The following is a 22,849-nucleotide window of genomic DNA, read 5'->3' as shown; positions in this document are numbered from 1 at the left end:
TGACTTTTTAATCTATTATTCATGGTCTGCCTCAAATCCTCTCTCTTCCAGGGCAAAAACCTTCTCCATCTATCTTAGCCTATTATGATTCTATTTTGCTTTTAGTTTCTGTACCATTCATGGGAGCACTTAACTTACATTTCTTTTTATCATTGCATTTTTTAAATGATGGTATCCTATCTGATGGCTCTAAAGATGAAGCCTACCACCTCCCTATCCCGGGTTTTCTGTGCATTGTGACTATTGGAACATAAAACAATTTTAGTGTGTTGTGATCATCATTTATAAAAATGAAACAAAGTAGAAATATCAGAGTGTGTAACCATGTAATAAGGGTAAATACTGTTAATGAAACTTTCATACATATGTATATATATGGTGCTAGGTCAAGATGTTACATTCTTATTCTGTGTCTCCATCAAAAAAGTTTGAAAATCATCAGTTTAACCCATTCCTGGCAAGTCATTTAATGAAGTATATGTTCAGTCTTTGGAGTTTTGGCATCCCCTTGCACAAAAGAAAAGAACCAAAACTAGGTGCTTTTGTCATCCTGCTACAAGGTAGTAACCTTAATGTAATCACCCTTTGACTATCCACATGTGCTGTTTGTTTTGTTACTCATGCTGATATTTCACCTATGGACCAGTTCCCCCTTGCCATTCATTATCTCAAATTGTTCCCAAATCACCCCTTTCCTCCTCTCAGCTATGCACTTAGGGAATACACACTTGCAGATAGTTTTAGCAGTGATAAAAAGGGAGTCTAAGAGTCTGATGTAAACAGAGTATTGAAAGTACTTAAGTGTTAAATAGTAGCCTAAGCAAAATATAAAGTTCAGTCTGCTTAAAAATAAATCTAATGTATTCCCAAATCAAATAGAATTTATTTTTGGATTATGCATGCTCTTGTTCCCTTCCATTATCTTGGATCATTAAGAACATGAAATAAATCTACAGACATATTTTCTCTGGTGAAATACAAATCCTTGATTCCCTTCCTCCTATTGTGCTGAATATTCTTTTCCCTTTCAATTGTTTCTTTATCTAATTAATCTTAGCCCTGTCACCCATCTTTTTGTTACTGGACTATCAAACCATACATCCTACTCTCAGCATTTTTCTCATACTTATGTGCTATCATCAGCAATCTTCTAGTTGCTAAATCCAGTGGCCTTTTTTGAGTTTATTCACTTTTCTTTGTTTCATTTGATCCTCTTGCCCATCCTGTCTTCACTGAAACTTTCTTCTTCTTTCCATGATCTCTGTAGTAAAGCCTACAAAGTAGTTTTCATGTCTCCCAACTCTGGTGATCCCTTTCTGGCCTATTTTCTCTTACCCCAGGTTGAGTCTCAGCCTCCTTCTCTGACTTTATATCTTCCTAGAAGTGGGTGTGCCCCAAGGCTCTGCCATTGATCCTGTAATTTTATTACTCTATGCTTTCTCCATCAGGAGTCTTTTCTACTGTACTTTTATGAGCTTCCTGTCACCTTTATGAACAGGATCCCCAGATCTTTTTCAAGCCCTAGCCCCTAAACCTCTAAGTATTTGGCCCATATTGCCAGTTCCTGCTCTGACATCTCCTCTTGAATATGCTGCCTTCATCTAAAATTTAATGTGTTGTCTTATACTGAATTCCTCCTGTTTCACCCAAACCTCTTAACTAAGCTGATTAACAATGCTTATTGTCATAAAAAAGTTTGTGCCTTTTAACCTAATGTTCCCACTCATGCAAATGTGTCTGCGTTCTAAGAAAAAGAAACCAACTGTATACTCTGGAGCCAAATTTCCTGGATTTAAATTCTACCCCTGCCATTTACTGTGTGATCATAGGCAAATTGCTTAACCTCTCTGTACCTCATTTGTCTGATCTGTAAAATAGGTACTATAATAGTACCTAATTTATAGGTTGATGTATGGATTAAGTGAGTTATTATATAAAGTACTTATAACAGTACTGGTACATGATAAGCACTGTATAAATATTAGCTGTTACAATGGGGCTCACTTTAGCTTTATTTATAATGGTTAAAAATGGAACAGTCTAGAAGGAATGTTTACCTAAAATTTACTAGATCAACTTGATGGAGTATTATATAACAAAGACCATAATTGTGAAGAGTACGGTAACATGGAAAATGTTAATGATATACTTAAAAGATAGTATTTTTGGATAATGAGATTGGGGAGTGATGGGTTTTTTCCCCCTATTGTTATAATGTTTATGTAAAAATTAAAATCCCAGAAAAGGGATAAAAAGTCCTTTATCTAAATTTGCTTTCAGTATTACCATCACTCTCCCAGGTGTGAAATTTGAGTCATCTCTTGACTTTATACCCCTTTCCCCACAGCCAGTCACATAATATTTCTTAGATTCATTTCTTTGTGTTCCCTTTACTGATACCACGTCTTCCTAACCCTAAATCTAGATTATTGCAGTCATCTTTTTGACTTATTTCTTTTTCCCATTCCATCACCATCACGGACTAATTTTTCTAAGTTATGATTTTGTACCCGTCGTGTTCTCCACATAGAAATCTTTGTTGCTCTTTGTTCTTTAGAGGTTGAATCCCACACTCATTATCTTGGTATTTAAAACCTGCAGTGGCCACCCCCTTTCCTGCTTTTCCAATTTTATCTTTTAGCTATGCTCATGAAAAAGACTTTGGTTCCAGCCAAACTATCTTTTTCTAGATCCTCTGCAAATTTCTGCCACCATGCCTTTGCTCACACTGTTCCCTCGCCTGGATTCGCCTTCCCCCTTCTCTCTGCTCTTCACGCCTTACTCTTCCTTCAGTGCCCACCTCCTCTGGAGGCCTTTTGATCACTTAGATTCTTACTGATTATACTTGCCTCTGTATAATGTGTACAGTACTCTGTATAGTACTAATTGAATATAACAATTATTTGTATTGATTTGTTATTTGTATATCTAAATTCTCTATCTCCAAATAGATGATAAGCTGTTTGAGGTCAGGGGTGACTTTTTACTTCTGTGTTCTCAGCACACAGCAAGTGCTCTCAGTATGTGTTTTTTGAGACGTAGTATCAGTAAGCTTAGTAAAGGTAGCTTGTAACCCTACAAAGTAGTTTTCAGGTTCTCAAAGATTTTGAACGTCACTACAGTGTGAAGGAAAATGATTCCATGGTTTTCAGGTAAGCTGTGAACTCAGTATAGATGAATACAGTTTTAACATTTTAGCAAGAAAACAATCTCTGTTGGGTATTCTGCTTTTAGATTCTCCTGGGAACTAACATTTTGAATTGTGGTTCCCTCTGAGATTCCCTTACCAGGTAAATGATACCCAGTTCCCAGGTTTGTCAGAATGAAAGAAGGAAAACTCTGACTTGGCCTATAGTATTAACCAGGGATTTGAGTTAGAAAAGGACAAATTTATTAATTTAAGGAAGAGCCTATTTCATAGTAATTTTCCTAGTTGGAACTCTTTAGGAGGTATAATTTTGCTTTTAATGGGAATTAAAACCAAATGATTCTGGGTTAATGTGAAATTTCAAGTTCTTATTTAATTTCCTTAGCGCCAGCAGAAACTTCAGAAGGAACGTCTCATGAATGACTTCTCTGCAGCCTTAAACAATTTCCAGGCTGTGCAGAGAAGGGTATCTGAAAAGGAAAAGGAGAGTATTGCCAGAGCAAGAGCTGGATCTCGTCTTTCTGTAAGTTTATTTCCAAAAGAAGACCTTTGCAAATTTCAGGATGTTCTTGCCTAAGTTTTTAAAAATTTTTTGACCATTTTCTTTGCTTACTATCCCTCCAAATAATAAACATAGACATTAGCTGCTGTGAAAATGTCAGATTGGTATACCCTTTGTTTAAAAAAAAAAGTGTACATATGGTCACTTTGTACACTAGACTAGAGAGGAGTGTGCACAAAGATTTACAAAAGTGACAGGTAGAATTGTGTGTAATTTTCTTTTTTCTTTTTTCTTGTCATGTTGATCTTATGTTAAAAACTTAAAAAAAGAAAAAATACATCTGTTTCCTAGAATATCGCAGGCTAGGTTATTCGGACTAGACTTCTCTTTGAAAAGAATTAACAAATACTAGATTTTAACAACCCAGCTTCTTAAAAATATTGAAGAGCCATGAAAATATTAAGGTCAAAGTCTAAGAGAAGGTGTGAACCCATAGACATAAGCAGAGCACTGAAATGGCTTTTCCACTGAGTACATTTACTGAGGGCCGACTTAGATTCAGTTTCGATGTCCTCATGGCATGAAGGGGGACAAAAGTGAAAGCCAAGAGTCCATGCATGGTGGATAATCTAAAAGAAGGTGCTCCTCAAATTAAACTGGGCCCTGAAAAATGAAAAGTAAGCCCTCCTTTCCCCTAGCAGACTGCAAAAAAGATCGCATTAGCACCGAGGATGGCAGGAGGGAGGGGAAATCCAGACAGTAAGTTGTACCACAAAGTAACCTTCAGGCAGATTTACTGCCCAAATTCTACCTGAATGGTCCAAAAGCCTAAAGCTTCAAGTAGTCCTGGTCTGGTTGAGTACCTACGTGCCAGACAGAAGCAAATACAAATCCTCTCTGTTTAGACACCTTTATCCTAGCCCTAAAAGAATACCCTCAAATAATTTTTGAAGTGTAGTGAGCAGCCCAGGGTACACAAATAAACAAATAACCCTGGACAAAAACTAGTAGAAACAAAAGTGAGGTGAAATAGACCTATAAAGACTTAATATATTAGAATTATAAGATAACTATACTTATTGGGTTTAAAGAAATAGAAGATCTTGAACACATCTGCAGGAAGCAGGAAACCACAAAAAGCTTTGTAAAGAGTCAAAAGATTTTCTAGAATTGAAAAATATAATGTGGAAATTAAAAACTTAACAGGTGTGTGGTTTAACTAGAAAATAGGTTAGAAGATATTATCCAGCATGTAGGACAGAGGGTTAAGAAGTTAAATAGGGAAGAAAGGTTATGAGAAATGGAGACTGAAGTAAAAGGATCTAAAATAGTTTTTTTTAAAAAATAAATTTATTTATTTATTTATTTATTTATATTTGGCTGTGTTGGGTCTTTGTTGCACGCGGGCTTTCTCTAGTTGTGGCGAGTGGGGGCTACTCATTGTGGTGTGTGGGCTTCTCATTGTGGTGGCTTCTTTTGTTGCGGAGCATGGGCTCTAGGCACACGGGCTTCAGTAGCTGTGGCACACAGGCTCAGTAGTTGTGGCTCGCGGGCTCTAGAGCGCAGGCTCAGTAGTTGTGGCGCATGGGCTTAGTTGCTCCGCAGCACGTGGGATCTTCCTGGACCAGGGCTTGAACCCATGTCCCCTGCACTGGCAGGCGGATTCTTAACCACTGTGCCACCAGGGAAGTCCTTATAATAGTTTTAATTAGAGTTACAGAATGAGGGTAGAGCAGACATAGGTCAGAAGTCATATTTGAAGAGATAATGGCTGGTAATATTTCAGAACTGATGAAGGGCACTAATCTACAGTTTCAAGAACACCAACAAATCCCAAGAAGGATAAATTTAAAAACTCTCATTCTAGGTATATCAAAGGGAAACTTCAGAACACCAAAAAAAAGAGAAAATCATAAAAATAGCCAGGGAAACAATAGAATATCTTCAAAGGTGCAATAGTTAGACTTCTCAACAGCAACACTTGAAGCCAGTAGAGTGTTGTCTTTAATGTTATAAAGGACGATAATTGCCTCCCTAGGATTCTAAACCCAGTGAAAATAGATAACCAGAATGAGGGCTAATTAAAGACGTTTTCAGTCAAAAGAGAGTTTGCTATCAGCACACCTTACTTAAGAACATTCTAAAGAATGAACTTCAGGCAGAAGGAAGGTGATCCCAGATAGTAAGTCTGAAAAGCAGAAAGGAGTAAGAATAAAGAAAGTGGTAAATATGTGAAAAGATAAATCACAAACAGGGAGAAGATATTGCTATTTGTACAACTGACAAAAGCCTGGTATCGAGAATATAAAGAATTCTCAGGAATCAATATGAAAAAGACACAACCCAACAGAACAATAGTTTCTTAAACTTTTTGATTTCAGGACCCCATTATACTCTTAAAAATTATTAAGGACCCCAAAGAGCTTTTGCTTATATGAATGATATCTATTGATATACATTGTATTAGAAATTAAAACTGAGAAGTTTTTAAAATGTTTATTATTTCATTTACAAATAATAATAAACCCATTACATACTAACAGAAAAATATAAATGAGATTTTAATTAATACTACTTTTCCAAAACAATAAAAAAAGTTTTAGGGCTTCCCTGGTGGCGCAGTGGTTGAGAATCTGCCTGCCAATGCAGGGGACACGGGTTCGAGCCCTGGTTTAGGAAGATCCCACATGCCGCGGAGCAACTAGGCCCGTGAGCCACAATTACTGAGCCTGTGCGTCTGGAGCCTGTGCTCCGCAACAGGAGAGGCCGCGATAGTGAGAGGCCCGCGCACCGCGATGAAGAGTGGCCCCCGCTTGCCGCAACTGGAGAAAGCCCTCGCACAGAAACGAAGACCCAATACAGCCATAAATAAATAAATAAATAAATAAATAAATTAAAAAAGTTTTAGTGAGAAGAGTGGCATTGTTTTCATTTTTGCAAATCTTTTTAATATCTGGCTTGACAGAAGGAAGCTAGATATTCATACTTGCTTCTGTATTCAGTCTGTTATGATATGTTGTTTTGGCTGAGGTATCTGAAGAAAATCCAGCCTCACAGAGGTAAGTAACTGGAAAAGGAAGGAGTATTTTAATTAACCTCTTAAGATCATTGTTGATATTTTTCCTTGATACTACATCAAAACTGGACAAAACTTAGTTGCATTGTGGAATCGAAAACCATTGTCAGTGACTTGTTCATACTCTGATGCATTAAAATCTTTGTCTGTCTTATGCTTTTATTGGATCTTTTATCTGTGCATGATTTTTATAACATCATGTATTTATCATTTGGAAAATATTGGTTCCCTGACTTATGCAGGTCTTCTAAATGTTGATATATTTCATTTTACAATATCAAAAAATCATGTATTATCTTCAGCTTGACCAGAAAAGTCTTTAAATATTGAGAATCTCTCAAGTTCACAAGCAGTAGATACAACTTTTCCAGAATTTTTTTTTTTTTTTCTATTTGAAAGCTAGATTTTTATCACTGGCAACAAACACTGTCCATTATTTTCCTTGAAGTGACAGTCTCACATTGTTTATTTTGAAGAACTTGTCTTTTGAATACCCATCTGAGTAACCATAGATTGTTAGTTATTCTTTTATATATATCATATATATGTTTGTGTGTATATATATATATGTGTGTATATATATATACACAAATTGTATTAAAAGTTTATATATTTTAAAAGTTTTATATATAAGTATAAACTATATTGAATAAGTAAAAATGCTATTCCCTAAAAAAAGTAGCTAGTTCACCCAGCAACTCAATTACACAAGTGCTTTTCCTGGAGACAAACATCGTATTTCTGTTTGTAGCAGGAGGGCTTTATGTATACTTCCCAGTTCACTATACAGAATATTAAAAAGACATGTACTGAGATTTAGTTAATAAATTTAATGGCTTCATTAAGGACAAACTGGCTTTTATCCCCCTATGTGTGGTGATAAAGAATAGAAAACTCCTAGTATGGTTTGGTGCCACTGCCTTGATTTGTGTTAAAGTGCAAGTGGTAGTTTTGTCCACCTTTGTTTTTGTCAACACAGTGAAAAAAGCAAATAACATCTTAGTATTGCTTTGAATAATGGTCAAATGGAGAAGTACTCAACTTTTTTAGTAGTCATGGAATTACAGATTAAAACCACCCTGAGATACTATTTCATGTCCAAAAGAAGGGCAGGAAAAAAAAAAAAAGGCAGAAATTTTAAATTCTGTGAACAGGGAAGGTTGTTGCCATGGATATGATGCACAGGAACTTTCCTACCTGGCCAGTGGTAGTATGAGTTGGAACAACCACTGGAAAACATTCTGGCTGCAACTTCAGAACACACGCACACCTTATGACCCAGCAGTTCTATGCTAGAGAACACTGTAAGTCTGTACCAGGGTATATGTACAGGAGTGTTCATAGCAGCATTATTTGTAGTACTCAAAAATCAGAAACATCCAAATGTCGATTAACGGTAGAAGAGATAGGGCTTCCCTGGTGGTGCAGTGGTTAAGAATCTGCCTGCCAATGAAGGGAACACGTGTTCGAGTCCTGATCCGGGAAGATCCCACATGCTGCGGAGCAACTAAGCCCCTGCGCCACAACTACTGAGCCTGCGTTCTAGAGCCCGCGAGCCACAACTACTGAAACCCACGTGCCTAGAGCCCGTGCTCCACAACAAGAGAAGCCATCACAATGAGAAGCCCGCGCACTGCAATGAAGAATAGCTCCCGCTCGCCGCAGCTAGAGAAAGCTTGTTGCACAGCAACGAAGACCCAAGGCAACCAAAAATAAATAAATACATTAATTAATTTTAAAAAACATATAAAAAATACAAGAAAATGATGATCACAAAGTCAGGATGATGGTTACGCTAAAGGAGAACGAGGTGGTTGTAACTGGAGAAGGGCACATAGGTAGGCTTTAGAACACTAGCAGTGTTCTGTTTTTTTTTTTTTTTAATGTATTAAATTTATTTATTTTTGGCTGCATTGGGTCTTTGTTGCTGCGCGTGGGCTTTCTCTAATTGTGGCGAGTGGGGGCTACTCTTCATTGCTGTGCGCAGGCTTCTCATTGCGGTGGCTTCTCTTGTTGCGGAGCACATGCTCTAGGCGTGCGGGCTTCAGTAGTTGTGGCACGCAGGCTCAGTAGTTGTGGCTTGTGGGCTCTAGAGCTTAGGCTCTGTAGTTGTGGTGCACGGGCTTAGTTGCTCTGCGGCATGTGGGATCTTCCCGGACCAGGGCTCAAACCCGTGTCCCCTGCATTGGCAGGTGGATTCTTAACCACTGTGCCACCAAGGAAGCCCTTGTTTTGTTTCTTGATATGGGGAAAGAGTAAAAATGTTTTTCAAAAAAACCCACAGTGTTCCTCTGGGCGGGTAGAATTTTGAAATTTTCTTTATTTTGCTTATCTTTTTAATTATTGTTATCATGAAAAGGGACGGCTTTTTAAAAATAGGAAAAGATTGCTCTTTTAACATTTTTTCTTAGTTTGTTGTTAAATTACAAAGGTAATACATAATTAGACTGATTTTTTTAAGTCAGTTTGCCACTTTAGTACCTAATATGCTTTAAATGTCCATTAAAAAAAATCTTCACATGTTCTGAAAATTTGTTTCCTTGCAAGTTTTCAACTCTTTCCCTTAATCCACCTGCCTCCAAATTTTAAGATAGGTTATCATTATTATTAATTTTTATCCCTTTCTCCTATCCATGTTTTCTCCATCCTATTTAGTATGGTTTCTGTTCTGAATCCAAATGGAATGCAGATTTGCTTTCAACTACTTCACACCCATTTCCTGGTCCAGTCAGATTGCCAGAGTCCTGTGTCATCTTACAGAGTCTGTTGGAGCCAAGGGATGTTACTTCTTCATACTGTAGCTAACGGAAGCCATTGTGTGTGTGTCTGTCTGTCTGTGACGTGTTTCTGGATAACAGCAGCAATAATGCCATCTGCTTTCTAGGTGGAGGAGAGGCAAAGGGAGGAACAGCTCGTTTCATTTGACAGGTAAAGGAATTATTCTAATGTAGAGAGTCGAGATGGGATTTTTTACTTTGTACTTACTTTTAATTTTAAAAATCAATGAGAAAAAAAGGAGGAAAAAGAAAGGGAGCCTTGGAGTAGGTAATTTATAATCCATCAAATAAAAAAGTCAAAACTGTGGGCTTTTCCAAGATCTTTGAATTATGGAAGGAATAATTTCAAAGTGAATAAAAAACTTTCAAGAAATCTCTGATGTCTGTGTGTTGAGGAGAGGGCGTGGCTCAATAAGAATAAGTATGAACCCCCAAATCTATGGATTTGGAGGTCTAAATAATTTTACCTCTAATTCAGATTTAAATTCTTCAAAGTTCTTGGGTCTCTGTTTACTCATCCCTAAAATGGAGGCAACTCATCCTTCTAGGAGTATTAAAAGAAAAAGCAAATAATTTGTATCTGAAAAACATCTCCTTTCTTAACTTCTCCAAACTGAATTAACTAATTCCATAAAAATGTACTGATGGTATTAGTTGAGAACATAAAATGTTTTCTTATAGGTATGTATCTATCTCCCCCCCCACTATACTGTGAGCACCTCAAAGGCCTGGGGTGCTGTCTTATTCAGTTTTGTATATCCAGCACATGGAGGAAATTCTTTAAATATTGTGGAGATGATTTGTGATTTATGTGTACTGTTGGAAAATGCTTAATACTGAATTTTCAAAGTGTTTCATTTCTAGTATAAGATGTCGTATGCGTTTCTTTTAAATATGGTACCTGAAAAGAAGAGTTATAACATTTCACTAGCTTTTTACTTTGGTTTTCTGTTAAGAGACATTTAACCTAAAGCCTAACCTCAAAGAGATTCTCGAAAACCAGGGGATGTGATTCTATCGGACTAACTGGTGAAGCACTGACAGGTCACTTAACCTGCTCTCCTCCACCTGTCTAATACCCGAGATACCAACACAGCTTGCACTTTGAGAGTGCCCTGGGAGAGAATGGGCCACTGTACTTTGTTGATTTCAAATCTCTGCCCACTTCTGTCTAGCAAGTCCTAGCAAGATTGTAGAGTGTACCCCCGAAGGGAAACAGCAAGGAGTCCCATCCCTCATAATTCTGCTTCCTCTTAGTTTTGCCCATGAAAGCTGAGACTTTGTTTTCTTGGTGTTACCAACTCTTTGCCTCTGGATATGAAGAATGTGGCCTCCGACACTTGTATTGATACCAGAGGAGTTGGAGCCCTGGTACTGTCTTTGGGCAGGCTCTGCTGGCAGCAGAGGTGATGCCGATATGTCTTATGTACACCTTAGAGAGGAGGAATCAACTAGTGTGCTTGTCTCCCTGCAGCCATGAGGAGTGGAACCAGATGCAGAGCCAGGAGGATGAGGTGGCCATCACTGAACAGGATTTGGAACTTATTAAAGAGAGGGAAACGGCAATTCGGCAGCTGGAGGTGAGAGCCAAGTCATGTTTTTTGTTTGACTCAATGTAGATGCAATCTCTTAATTCACCTGGTTTTTCTCACAGTGATTATGAAAAAGGATGAAATGAGTTGTTGTATGGCTAATGAGACATATTATGTCTCAGTGTAATCATGGAGAATTTGAACTACTCTTATGTTGGTATTGGCCATGGCACCTGAGAATACCCGAATCCTCTCCTCAGTTACTATATCTTATATGGTCTCCATGAGACTATGCATAGAGAACAGAGCAAGGCCAACAAATATTTTATCGCTCATTAAGACTTTGTCCTGAAACCTCAATGCCAACCTCTAGGTTTAGGTAGGGCTCTATGGAGAGCCCTTTGCTTAGTCTGAATAGCCCAGAATAAAGATAGGCCAAAAAGGTTTGCTCCATTTTTGTGTATCCCAAAGTCCACTCCCAAGTTTTGGATATCACGTCAGTGAGTCAGAGAAATAGGAAGGGTTTTTGAGGTGGGGGTTGAGAGAGCGGTCTTGAGACCTCTCTTACCTGAGTTCCCAACTTTAATCTTGCACAGTGACCAGTAAGATATCCTTAAACCTGAGTACTTTTCTCCTCCATGGAGATAGAAGACTGCCATCCCCGGGGGCAGTGGGGAGGGGAGGGTTGTAGAGAGGAGAAACTTTGAGCTCCTCCTTGACCTTCATCTGTGGCAGTGGTTCTGAACCATGACTGCACTTCAGAATCACTTGGATATTTTTTTTTAATTCCCCAGCTCTCCTCCTCCACTACCAATTACTATGTTTGGACTATATGATTTTCCTATTTTTCATAGATTAAAAATGGGCAAACATCCACAAGAGGCCCTGGCCGTGGACACGTTTTTCCTTACAAACTTCGCAGGTGATTACAATGTGCAGTCAAGGTTGAGCCCCACTGCCCTAGAGCCCATCAGTGTCTGTTTTTTGATGGGACAGTTCATCCTCAAGTTTGATTATTACCTTCAAAAATGTCATGTCTTTTCTCTGTTTCACCTATTGCTACTAATCATTGACTTGGTTCTTTAACATGAGAAATCCTGCTATAGCAGGGAGTAGAGTGAGATATATGGAGCTAAGGAGAAGAATGTAATGTAGTAGATGTCAGGAGTGTAATGAGCACTTCACATTCAACAGAATTAAGGCCAAATTCCTTAGCCAGGGCTGGATTTTCATATCCAGTCATTTCCTGCATCTAACATACAAACCCCATTCTAATGGTGAAGCATCACACTTCTGTGTGTCTCTTCTACTCTCACACTACACTTCTGACACTTCTGGCCCCCAAATGTGTGGGCTTTTTCCCACATCAAGCAGTTCTGCCACACCATCGGGATGTCCTACAATTCAACTCAATTCTGACACTATCTCCCTGGAGTTAGCCTCAGATCCCACAAGACTGACCCCCCTCCCTGTGACTTCAGATGCCACTCGCAAATGCAGGTCATCACCTGTGCTTCTGACTGACAGGCTGGAAACTGGAGGTTCTCACGACCCCGTCCTTGGGTTCGATTAATTTGCTAGAGCTGCTCACAGAACTCAAGAAAACAGTTTACTCACTAGATTACTGGTTTATTATAAAAGGATACAGCTCAGGAACAGCCATATGGAAGAGATGTATGGGGCAAAGTATGTGGGAAGGGGTACAGAGCTTCCGTGCCCTCTCCCTGCGCACCCTCCCCAAATCTCCATGTGTTCACCAACCAAGAAACTCTCTGAACCCTGTGGTTACATGGGCATGATTGATTAAATAATTGGCCCTTGGTGGTTGATTTAACCTTGAGCCCTCCTCCCCTCCCCAGAGGTCAGAATTGGGGCTGAAAGTTCCAACCATCTAATCACCAAGTTGGTTCCCCTGGCAACCAGCCCCTATCCTTATGGGTTTTCCAAAAGTCAGGCCATTAACATAAACTTAGGAGTGGTTGAAAGGGGCTTGTTATGAATGAAAAAAGACATCTTTATCTCTTTTATCACTTAGAAAATTCTAAGGTTTTTAGAAGCTCTGTGCTGGGAATGGGACAACGACCAAATATATATTTCTTATTATGAATCACAATATCACACCTTATGTTATAGCCAAACTGGGCTGTTTGTTCTTTAACCCAGTTACCTTTCTGTGTATATGGCTTCTCTTTTGCTGTAAGGCACAACTCAAGTCCTACCTCTTCTGCCATAGTCTTCCTCCTCTGCTAGACTTCCTATACCATTTATTAGTCATTTACCGTGTAACACCCTTTCTTCTTATTTATCTTATTGTATACTGATCCCTCCCCGCCCCGCCCCCCCTTAGCTATTATTAAGCCCTTTTATATTCACAGCAATTAGCAGACTCTCCCAACTATAGTAGACTCTTAGCAAGTAATTGAGGTTCTGGCAAGAACTATTCTTGCAAGTTATGATTAGGAAGTCATTGCTTTGAAGGCATCATTTTTTATTATAGCATTCTGAGAGGCAGTACACTACAATTGAAAGAGCGTGGGCTTTAGGGATATAATCCTGGCTGCAATGCTTAGTTTCCTCACTGACGAGTTGTATGACTAGACAAGTTACATAACCTCTCTGAGCCTCATTATCCTCAAAGATACTTAGTTCATAGAGTTACTGAATGATTAATTCAAGTATCAAGGAGGCATAGTAACAAAAGATCATGAACTTTTAATTCTCAGTTCTGCCACTTGCTAGCTGTGAGACCTTGGGACAAGTCATTAAACCTCTTTGAGCCTTGATTTTCTCTTCTGTAGAATGGGGATAATACATGTCTCATTGGGTTGTCATGAGGACCAGTTAAGTAATAGTTAATAATACCTGACCCTTATGAAGTGGTTATTTCACAGTTCTAAGAACTTCTTATTTAGTACTTCTGAAAACCCTATGAGATGGGTACTGCCATTGTCCACATTTTAGAGGGGAGGTGCAGAGAAGTTCTTAATTTAAGGTTGGACAAGACTGGAGGATTAACAGTCCTCTGTAGCTGACAGTCAGGCTCCAAGAGACTGTGCTTTTAATTACCTACCTGGTATAGTACTTGGCACATAGTAGTCATTTAGTAAATGTTAATAATTAACTTTTTTTTCCATTTTCTCTTTATGGAGAAAACATGATTTATAAGCTTTAAAAACACATGTGTTATGTTACTAGACAAAGCTTTAGGTAAGTAGAGGAAATGAATCTTCTAACATGTTGCTCAACGTTAATTGTTTTTTTGTGTTCCTTAGGCGGATATTTTGGATGTCAATCAGATATTTAAAGATTTGGCGATGATGATCCATGACCAGGGTGACCTCATTGGTAGGTATTATTGATACCTTTAACATGAAGGGGAGTGGACCAGTATTTGTGTGCAAAGAAGTCAGTAAGATGTGTCTTAGGAATTTTGGAATACCATTTAAAAATCATTAAATTCATTTTCTTATGTTGTCAAATGTGTAAGTTAAAATGAGGCTTCCGTGAATAGTCAGCTCCATTCACTTGCCATAGCCTCTTGGTAAGTCTTTGGCTGTTTAGGGAAATATTAGCTGTCAGCTTCCCAGTTTTTATCTCCAGAGACTTGCACAACTATGGGCTTAGAAACCCTTTTTTTTTTAAGCTTTTTATTTGGATATAGTTTCAAGTTCATAAAAAGTTGCAAAAATGAAAATAATAAGGAACTCCTTGGGCTTCCCTGGTGGCTCAGTGGTTAAGAATCCACCTGCCAATGCAGGGGACATGGGTTCGAGCCCTGGTTTGGGAAGATCCCACATGCTGTGGACCAACTAAGCCCGTGCGCCACAGCTATTGAGCCTGCGCTCTAGAGCCCGCGAGCCACAACTACTGAGCCCACGAGCCACAACTGCTGAGCCGACATGCCACAACTACTGAAGCCCACGCACCTAGAGCCCCTGCTCCGCAACAAGAGAAGCCACCGCAGTGAGAAGCTGGCGCAACGAAGAGTAGCCCTCGCTCGCCACAATTAGGGAAAGCCTGTGCGCAGCAATGAAGACCCAACACAGCCAAAAATAAATAAATTAAATAAATAAAAAATAAGGAACTCCTTTATAAACTTTACCCAGATTTACCTCTTGTTAACGTTCTACCCCACTTGCTTTTTATTTGCGCTCACTCTTTCTCACTCTATGTATATACCTGATTTTTTTTCTGAACCATTTGTGGGTGAGTTATATACTTCATAACCCTCCACCCCAGTATTTATTTCCAAAGAATAGGGCTATTCTCTTATGGAGTTAGTAACTTTTGATTTCATGCCTGGATAGTTGGAGTGATGGTGGTGAACCAGGACCCATAGCATCATAATTCTCTTCAGTTTGCAGTCTTGAGACATCTGAGTGTGGTAAAACATCCACTGCCCTTCTTTTTTGCAGACAGCATAGAAGCCAATGTGGAAAGCTCAGAGGTGCATGTAGAAAGAGCCACTGATCAGTTACAGCGAGCTGCTTACTATCAGGTAAAAGCAGGTACTAAAGAAAGTCACTGTGTGCTGTAGACTTTATGGGCCATCACATTATACTGACACATTGAGAACAGCTGCAGCCTTTTGCTTAGACTTGAGCTGGAGACAGGTAGTCATAATTGCAGTCCCAGCTCCATTTTTAGTATTTTTCTTTGCAGAGAGATCTACAAAAAGGCATCAAACTTTGAATAAACTGACATAGAAGCCTCTTAGCTACAAAGCTAACCACGTAAGCTAGCATGATACCTAATCTGGTATAAGGCTAAGTTTATAACCTAAACAGCTGAAGTTTGTTTCAATTAGGATAGTAATAGGTACAAAGTAGAACTCTGCAGATACTTTATGTTGACTGTTGCCACTGAGGATGGACAAAGAATCAACTCTGACTGCTATTTATGAATTAATAGGGGCTTATCATTTTGGGGTCATTTCATATGAATAAATAGGGGTTAATTGTTCCACTTTCTGTAAAGTGATATTTTTCTACATATGAGTTGAAACTCTAGTTTTATGACTTTTATCTGGGTCTTTACCTCAGTTTACAAATATTGTGAATGAGGTCCCTCTCATTTCTCCTCGATTTGGTGTTGCATGGCCTTTTAGAAATAAATAGCATTCAGTCAGTTACCACGTTCCTAAGATAGCTGTATTTCACCTGGACTGTTCTTAAAGAAATATGTATTTAATAATAGTGTTTCCTTTTAAAACTGAGTGATGACTTTAATATCCAACAGTAAAGGAACAATTAAGTAAATTATATACATCCACTCAATGTTATGTGGGAATTAAAGGAGATGTTTATGAAGAGTTTATAATATCAAAATTTTTATGCTAAAATATTAAGTGATAAAAACATCAAACATCATACAGTATGGTCCCAATTATGTCAGATAACAATATGCATGGATAAAAGATCAGAAGGAAATACAATCAAAATGTCAACTGTTTTATTATCTGTGGGTGATTATTTTCTCTTCTGCTTGTGTGTATTTTTTACAGTGAACATAAAATTTTATACTAGGTATAAAACCTTTATTAAAATACACATGTACAGATAACTTATTTTATTGCAAATAATGCCTAGCAATATAGGTATAAACAGTTCCTTTGCAAAATTGTATTTGGGAGCCTGGAATTAGAACTTGTGCTGCTGCCTAGCACTGGTAACTTGAGATTTTTGAGAAGGTGTCTGCATAGTCATACATGGATAGAGTTAATTTTGAATTACCAGGAGGCAGATTGATGAAGCACTCTTGGAGTCTTAGACTGAAACATTTTTTACTTGTTTCATGAGTGTCTTCTTTACATATTTCTCTCCTCAGAAAAAATCTCGCAAGAAGATCTGTATCCTGGTGCTTGTCCTGTCAGTGATTATTGTAATCTTGGGACTTATTTTGTGGCTAGTTAATAAATGAAGTGATTGCCTCCGAGCCTTCTCCTGCTGAGCTGTTTTCAAGGGCAAGTGCTTGCTGGAGTCTTGCCAGAACAAACTGATCACAAGAAGACAGAATACACCAGAATGTCCTGTAATAATTTAGTTAGAAACTAACTACTAACTAGTCCTTGGAATTAGTGACCTATGGAGACAGTATTTATCAATTTATGTGTACATTTTATTGATTTCTCAAATTAAGAATTAATTTATGTGGATTTTGCTTTCTCTTATATTCTGATTGCCCTTCATCCCAAGTGTTTACTGAAAATTACATTCTAGATATTCTTGTTTTGGTAGGTAACACTATAGTCTTGTAATATTGTCTTTCTATGTACATACAAGATTTACCTTTTTACTAGCAACTGAGATAGAATTACTTTCTGTCACCCAGCATATTGGTGTCTGTCAGAAACTGTATAATAAGCCAGCAATTTTTATTATTTAATATTTTAGTTTGAATTTCTAAGAAGCCTGCCCCCTATATGCTTTGAAAGATTTTGGCAATGTATTTAACTAGAGAATAAAAAATTGCACATGTGATCCAGATTAAATCAGAAGTAACTATTTGAGCTGGCCAGCTGTTGGGGTGTGTGTTAATCTGGGTTTAAGTTTATTATCTGCTAGTGTCATCGACTGCAGTTTATCCATATATACACTAAACCATCTTGTTCACTTTTGGAAGAGTTTAATTTAATTAACATGATTCTCTGTGGGGTTCCTCTCCCACCTGTCTGTATAGAAGGGGAGCATTAGACAAAGCATTCTTCTGGAGAGCAAATAGGAATTGTTTGGAATGATGTAATCTTCTGTTGTTGTTGCTTAGTTGTGGTTCTGCATTCCTGGTGAATGATGAATGTTGTCATCAAAAGGCTGCCCCCTACCCTGGGCATTTGATGGCAGGAAGATTTTAAAAGCTAGTCTGAAGTTGGTTTAAAATTTAGTCCTGTGAACCTGGCGATAAAGCAAAGAAAAGGTTCTTTTTTGTAAATAATACTGGTTTGGAATAGTGATGTTAGACTTATCCTAATTTATGAACAAGAGATTAATCTCTCCATGCATAGTTTTAGACAAAAAATGTTTCAATAAAAGATTGCTGTCTTGTAACATAAATGTTGTCCACTCCCCTTTTTCACAAGTGTAGGGAAGTTAAAGGGAAAGTAATTTCTCTAGGCTCTCACATAAATGTGAACTGGGCCAACAATTTCAGTTCATCCTTTAGTGAATCAGAGGATCTCACTACCCTGGATATATTTATACTTATTTCTTCCATTCCCTTTAATGTTACTTAATCTTCTTTTACTAAACTAATGTGAACAGCAGGGAAACAGGGCTAAATGCATAAGTTTCTTTGCACTCTTGCAGCATTCCACCCACATAAGACAAATAAACATTTGAAAAGCTTTTGTAGTAAGTTTTTATGAGTTAACATCCTAATGCAGTAGATATTGGGTAATGTGCTGTCCAGAGAAAAACTGAGACCTGCAAGAAGACTGGAGATCAGGTGAGGACTGGTTTAGGGGTGGAATAGGTCCTTTCCTTGAGGAACAGGATAGAGCTATTGGGGCGTCACAGTGGCCCAAGCAGCAGCTTCAGAGGTAATTCCTTGGTTATACAATCACTGCCCCTTCAGCTCTAAATTACAGTTGGACTTGAATACATCATTTGTAACATTCCAGGCAAGAAAAAAGTCTTGACTGTAAAAAAATACCAAACAAACAAAAAAAACACGAAACCTTTCAGTTTGTGTAAAATGAAGCCACCATAGTTCTGTTCTATGTTATCCAATGGTGGTGGTAATAGTAGTCATGGGTAGCAAATATGACCTTGGCCTAGAATTTCAGTGGCCTGGAATTTGTAGTAGTCACCAAGAGGTTCTGCTAAGTGGTCCTAACAAACCTGTTCACAGAATCCTCCTTGACTGTGCTTTGTCCACCTTTAGGGCACCATGGTTTAGGGCAGTGGTTCTTAACCATGGCTTCACATTAGAAACTAAAAAAATACTGATACCTAGGTGACCGTGCCACAAGATTCTAATTTAGTTAGTTTGGGTTATAGCCTGGGTATAGAGACTTCTAAAAGCTCCAGATAATTCTCAGGTATAACCATGGTTGAAAACCATTGGTTTGGAGGTCAAAAACTAGACTGGGATACAGAAGGCCTGGGGAATCTTAGCTCTGTCATTAACTTGCTGTAGGTATTTGGACAAGTTATTTAACCCATAGGCCCCTAGTTTCCTCAATCGTTCTCTTAAAGCTATAAAATTCTTTGATTGTAAAGACCATAGGGATGTGGTCTGAACATACCAACTGTATGTTTGTCTCTGTATTCCTTTCCTTTTCTCTTTCTTTCTCCTTTCTTTATAGAATGTTTTCTCTTCAAGTGAATTAAAACAGTAGTACTGTAGTGTAGGGTAAAGTAGAGGTGTCATGCTGGCCACTTCCTCTGCGAATGTTCCAGAACAAGAACTTGCTAGCTGCTAGACCAATGCTCCCTGGGTAGGTTTTGTTTTGTTTTGTTAAGGGGTGGTGATACACTGCCTTGCACCACTGGGAAAAAAATATCAAAATGAAATCATGCTTCAGTCAGTGCAAATTAAAATATACCAAGCCTCCTCCATTCAGTTTTTTTGTTTTTTGGGTTTTTTCCCCCTTCTTCTGTTCAGAGGCAGTTCTCAGTCACGGGAATGAAGCTTTTGCTTTTGGTCACTAAATGCAGACCAGAACCTAACTCAGATTTCATTCTATCCTGTTTCCTAGGGCTAGAAGGCTTCCTCCCTTCTTTTCTAAGCATGTTTAGCGTATCCCTAGGTTTCAAGGAATTTTTCAGTATTGCTTTCCAGTACTATGAATTACATCTACTTTAGAATCTCCATTTAGCCAGGAAATAGCTTGAAAGGTTTTAATTCCAACCCTTGATCCTGCTTTTAGGCCAACTGAGTAGTTCATTTTAATACTTATCCAAAATGAAATTTGATTAACAATATAGTACTTAATTTTTAAAAGATAAACTTGAAATAATAGAATTTTTAATGTGGGACTCTGATTAAGGACCAAGTTTTTACAGTCCATGGAGAAATGAGAAAAATAACATAGTGGGCTTTTTAAAGTACCATCTTTGAATCTGAGCTAATGGCCTTCTCACTTTCTAAAAAGATTATAAAAATGAAAAGGTGGTGATGTTAGGTGACAGTCTTCATTTAAAAATCTCCTCAGTTGGCAAAATAAAAGTTGACACCCCTATAATACTTATTTTCCCCTGGTCCATGACATCTCGAATATCTGAACCACTCATCTAGACTAGCTCCATCGCTTTACAACTGAAGAAGCTGAGGCCAGGAATGGCAGTCTACTGCAGGAATTTAGAGTCTTGAGGAAGTGCTCTGTATGTGAATGGTCATTTGTGGGGTAATACTGGAGCCCTTACTACAAGCAATTTACTATGCTGAATGTTTTACATTTTACATTTATCATCTTACACTCACAAAACTATCGAGGAGATATATTTTTCTCGTCCTCTTTTTATGGATTAGGAAACCGAGGCATAGTAAGTAAGCAACCTGGCCAAGGGCACACAGTTTAGGAGCTGTGGAGCCAGGATTTGATCTCAAGCACACAGACTTCAAAACCACACCTTTAGACACTATACACTGTCTCCGTTCATCACTGATACAAACTATCCTGCTCACCACATCTTTCATGAAGCTTTAACAATGCGGAGTAATGGCAATTTCTATTCAGTTTTCATGATATCTTTTCTTTTGTTGGCACCTTGTAAACTTTTCATTCACCACCCTGCTAAATGAGTCTCCTGCTGTACCATCTCTACACAAACACACAATTTTTTCAGTGTCTCCATTTGATCACTCATATATAAAAGATGTTCTAAGAAGTTTTTTGATATCAATATGCTCCTTATGTCTTTAGATTCTATTCTAAGGAAGTCTCAAAGTCTAAGAAATTAATCTTTGTTGAGATATCAAAATCCAAAGGCAGCTAGCCCATCAGTCTTTACATTTCAAAAGGTTCATGTCCTAGACTGCTGTCCTCCAGTTTGCTGATCTCTACTGACATCATTGGTGCCCAAAGAGCATTTTGCTTTATAAGGCCCAGGAAAGTGTAAGGTGCCATTACATCAGAGGTCAGTGTGAATATCAGCTGTGCTGGAAACAGGGAACATAGCCAAGGAATAAAGAATTATAAGGGTAAGAATATAGCTTAGGTTTCTTGGGTGTACATTCAGCATTATAAGGGATTAAATAATAGACCACCCACAGAAGCTGAGAAATTGAAAGGCAAAGCTGACATAAGATGGTATTAGATCCCTGATAGTTAGACATGGCTTCAATACCTCTTCATGCCTGAAAAGGGCATGGGACCTCAAAGGCCCACACAATCTCTGTAGATACAAGCACCTTGCTCTTTTCTGTTACACTCAAAACACTTGAAACTATTTAATTCTTTCTTAATCAAGTCCCTGTGCTCAAAGGAGGGAGCTATAGCCTGTTTTCCTGAAACCAAGTTTAGAGCTATCAGCCTAGTCTATTTTTGGAATCACAAAGCTGGAAAGTAGGATATTAACCAGTTCGTGTGATAAGTGATCTGAGGGAATTCCCTGGCAGTCCAGTGGTTAGGACTTGGCGCTTTCACTGCCGAGGGCTGGGTTCAATCACTGGTCAGGGAACAAAGATCTTGCAAGCCCCGAGGCACAGCCAAAAAAAAAAAGTGATCTGATCAGTTAACATCCTTGCTGGATGAGTTTACTGTGCCTTTGAAGACCAGGGGAAAATGTGATTCTCCTGCCTAAGAGTTGATAATTTTAAATTCTAAGTTAATATTATGCTGCAGCTAAATCTTGATGCCTGGAGATGTCACCAAGGGCAAACTCTTTTGAACAGGCTGATGTTCAATTTAAAATCTAGAGGACCAGTAGCAGGCAATCAAGAAAAGAAATAACTCCACCATAGAAGGAGATAACTTGCTGTGCAGTGCCTCTTTATGGGTGAACAATAATTTTGCATTCGGTTTCCTTAAAAGGAAAAAAAAAAAAAGGTCAGATAATCCTCCCATGTTTTCTACAAAAGTGAAAAAGTGTTGGGCTTTAGTTGCATACTAATATGATCACACCAACATCAAAGTGTGACAGATAGTGATGATTAAAGAGCATGGCCTTTGGCATCACACTGATTGAGATTTGAATTCCACTCACCACTTGTTCTAGGGTGAGGCTGGGCAGCTCAATCTCTCTGACCCTCCCCTCAGGAATCATAATACCTATTTCAAGAGTTGTGAGAATTAAATGAGATGATTCATATAAACTATATACTTGCCCAGATAAGTAAGCACTCAATAGACGTAAGCCATTACAACCAGAGGACCTGCTGCTGGTCTCTTTCACCCAGCTGTTGGCCTAAAGCAGGCCTGAATCCTAATTCTTCCTTACACTATCTAGTCACTATGACCAGAATTTTAAAATCCAAAGGGGCCTCAACTTGATTAATCACTTCATTCATGCACATTGAAGATCTGGACGCCTGCCATCTGGTTGGATCCGTCCCTGGCTCCTGTTTGTCCAGAGTTTAGATGACCCCGAAAGGTAGCTTCCCAGATAATCTACAGAAGCCCTCAAGTGCCGGATTTGGGTTACAATGGGGAAGGGAGTACGGTGCATGCAGCTCTACGCAGAAGGACCGGAAGAAGAGAAACAGAAAAGTTGGAGTTTTTCCAATCTCTGAGCTCTACCCTCTAGCTTCTCTCCAGACTGGGGTCGAAAGGCTGACGGTGCAGGCCCAGAGCAAGGGTGGAGTCGCAACATTTTAGAGCCTGGGAGCGTGTTTGCAAAAAGAACGTAGAGGGAAACCGAACCCCTCCTTACGAGC

General features: G+C 38.6%; 1 protein-coding gene and 1 pseudogene across 4 annotated transcripts in view; one reads left to right on the top strand and one right to left on the bottom strand.

Annotated features, from left to right (window-relative positions):
• The window catches only part of STX12 (syntaxin 12), a 33,953-nt gene extending 15,869 nt beyond the window's left edge, over positions 1-18,084 (top strand). For 2 of the 3 annotated variants that reach the window (XM_082441069.1, XM_082441067.1), the window contains 6 exons: positions 3,534-3,671; positions 9,611-9,654; positions 10,978-11,083; positions 14,308-14,380; positions 15,451-15,533; positions 16,862-18,084. In XM_082441069.1, the coding sequence (XP_082297195.1) occupies positions 3,534-3,671; positions 9,611-9,654; positions 10,978-11,083; positions 14,308-14,380; positions 15,451-15,533; positions 16,862-16,954 (537 nt within the window). In that variant the 3' untranslated portion in view covers positions 16,955-18,084. The remainder of the gene's footprint in view (positions 1-3,533; positions 3,672-9,610; positions 9,655-10,977; positions 11,084-14,307; positions 14,381-15,450; positions 15,534-16,861) is intronic. The other variant, XM_082441068.1, reaches the window with a different exon arrangement.
• LOC309650224 (glycine cleavage system H protein, mitochondrial pseudogene) overlaps positions 1-22,849 on the bottom strand; it is a 126,151-nt pseudogene that overhangs the window by 21,336 nt on the left and 81,966 nt on the right. The gene's annotated exons all lie outside the window — the stretch shown is intronic.

Source organism: Balaenoptera physalus (genome assembly GCF_965194825.1).
Source record: "Balaenoptera physalus genome assembly, chromosome: 1".
NCBI lineage: Eukaryota > Metazoa > Chordata > Mammalia > Artiodactyla > Balaenopteridae > Balaenoptera > Balaenoptera physalus.
The sequence above is the reverse complement of the archived record's forward strand: the minus strand, read 5'-3'. Positions and strand labels throughout refer to the sequence as shown.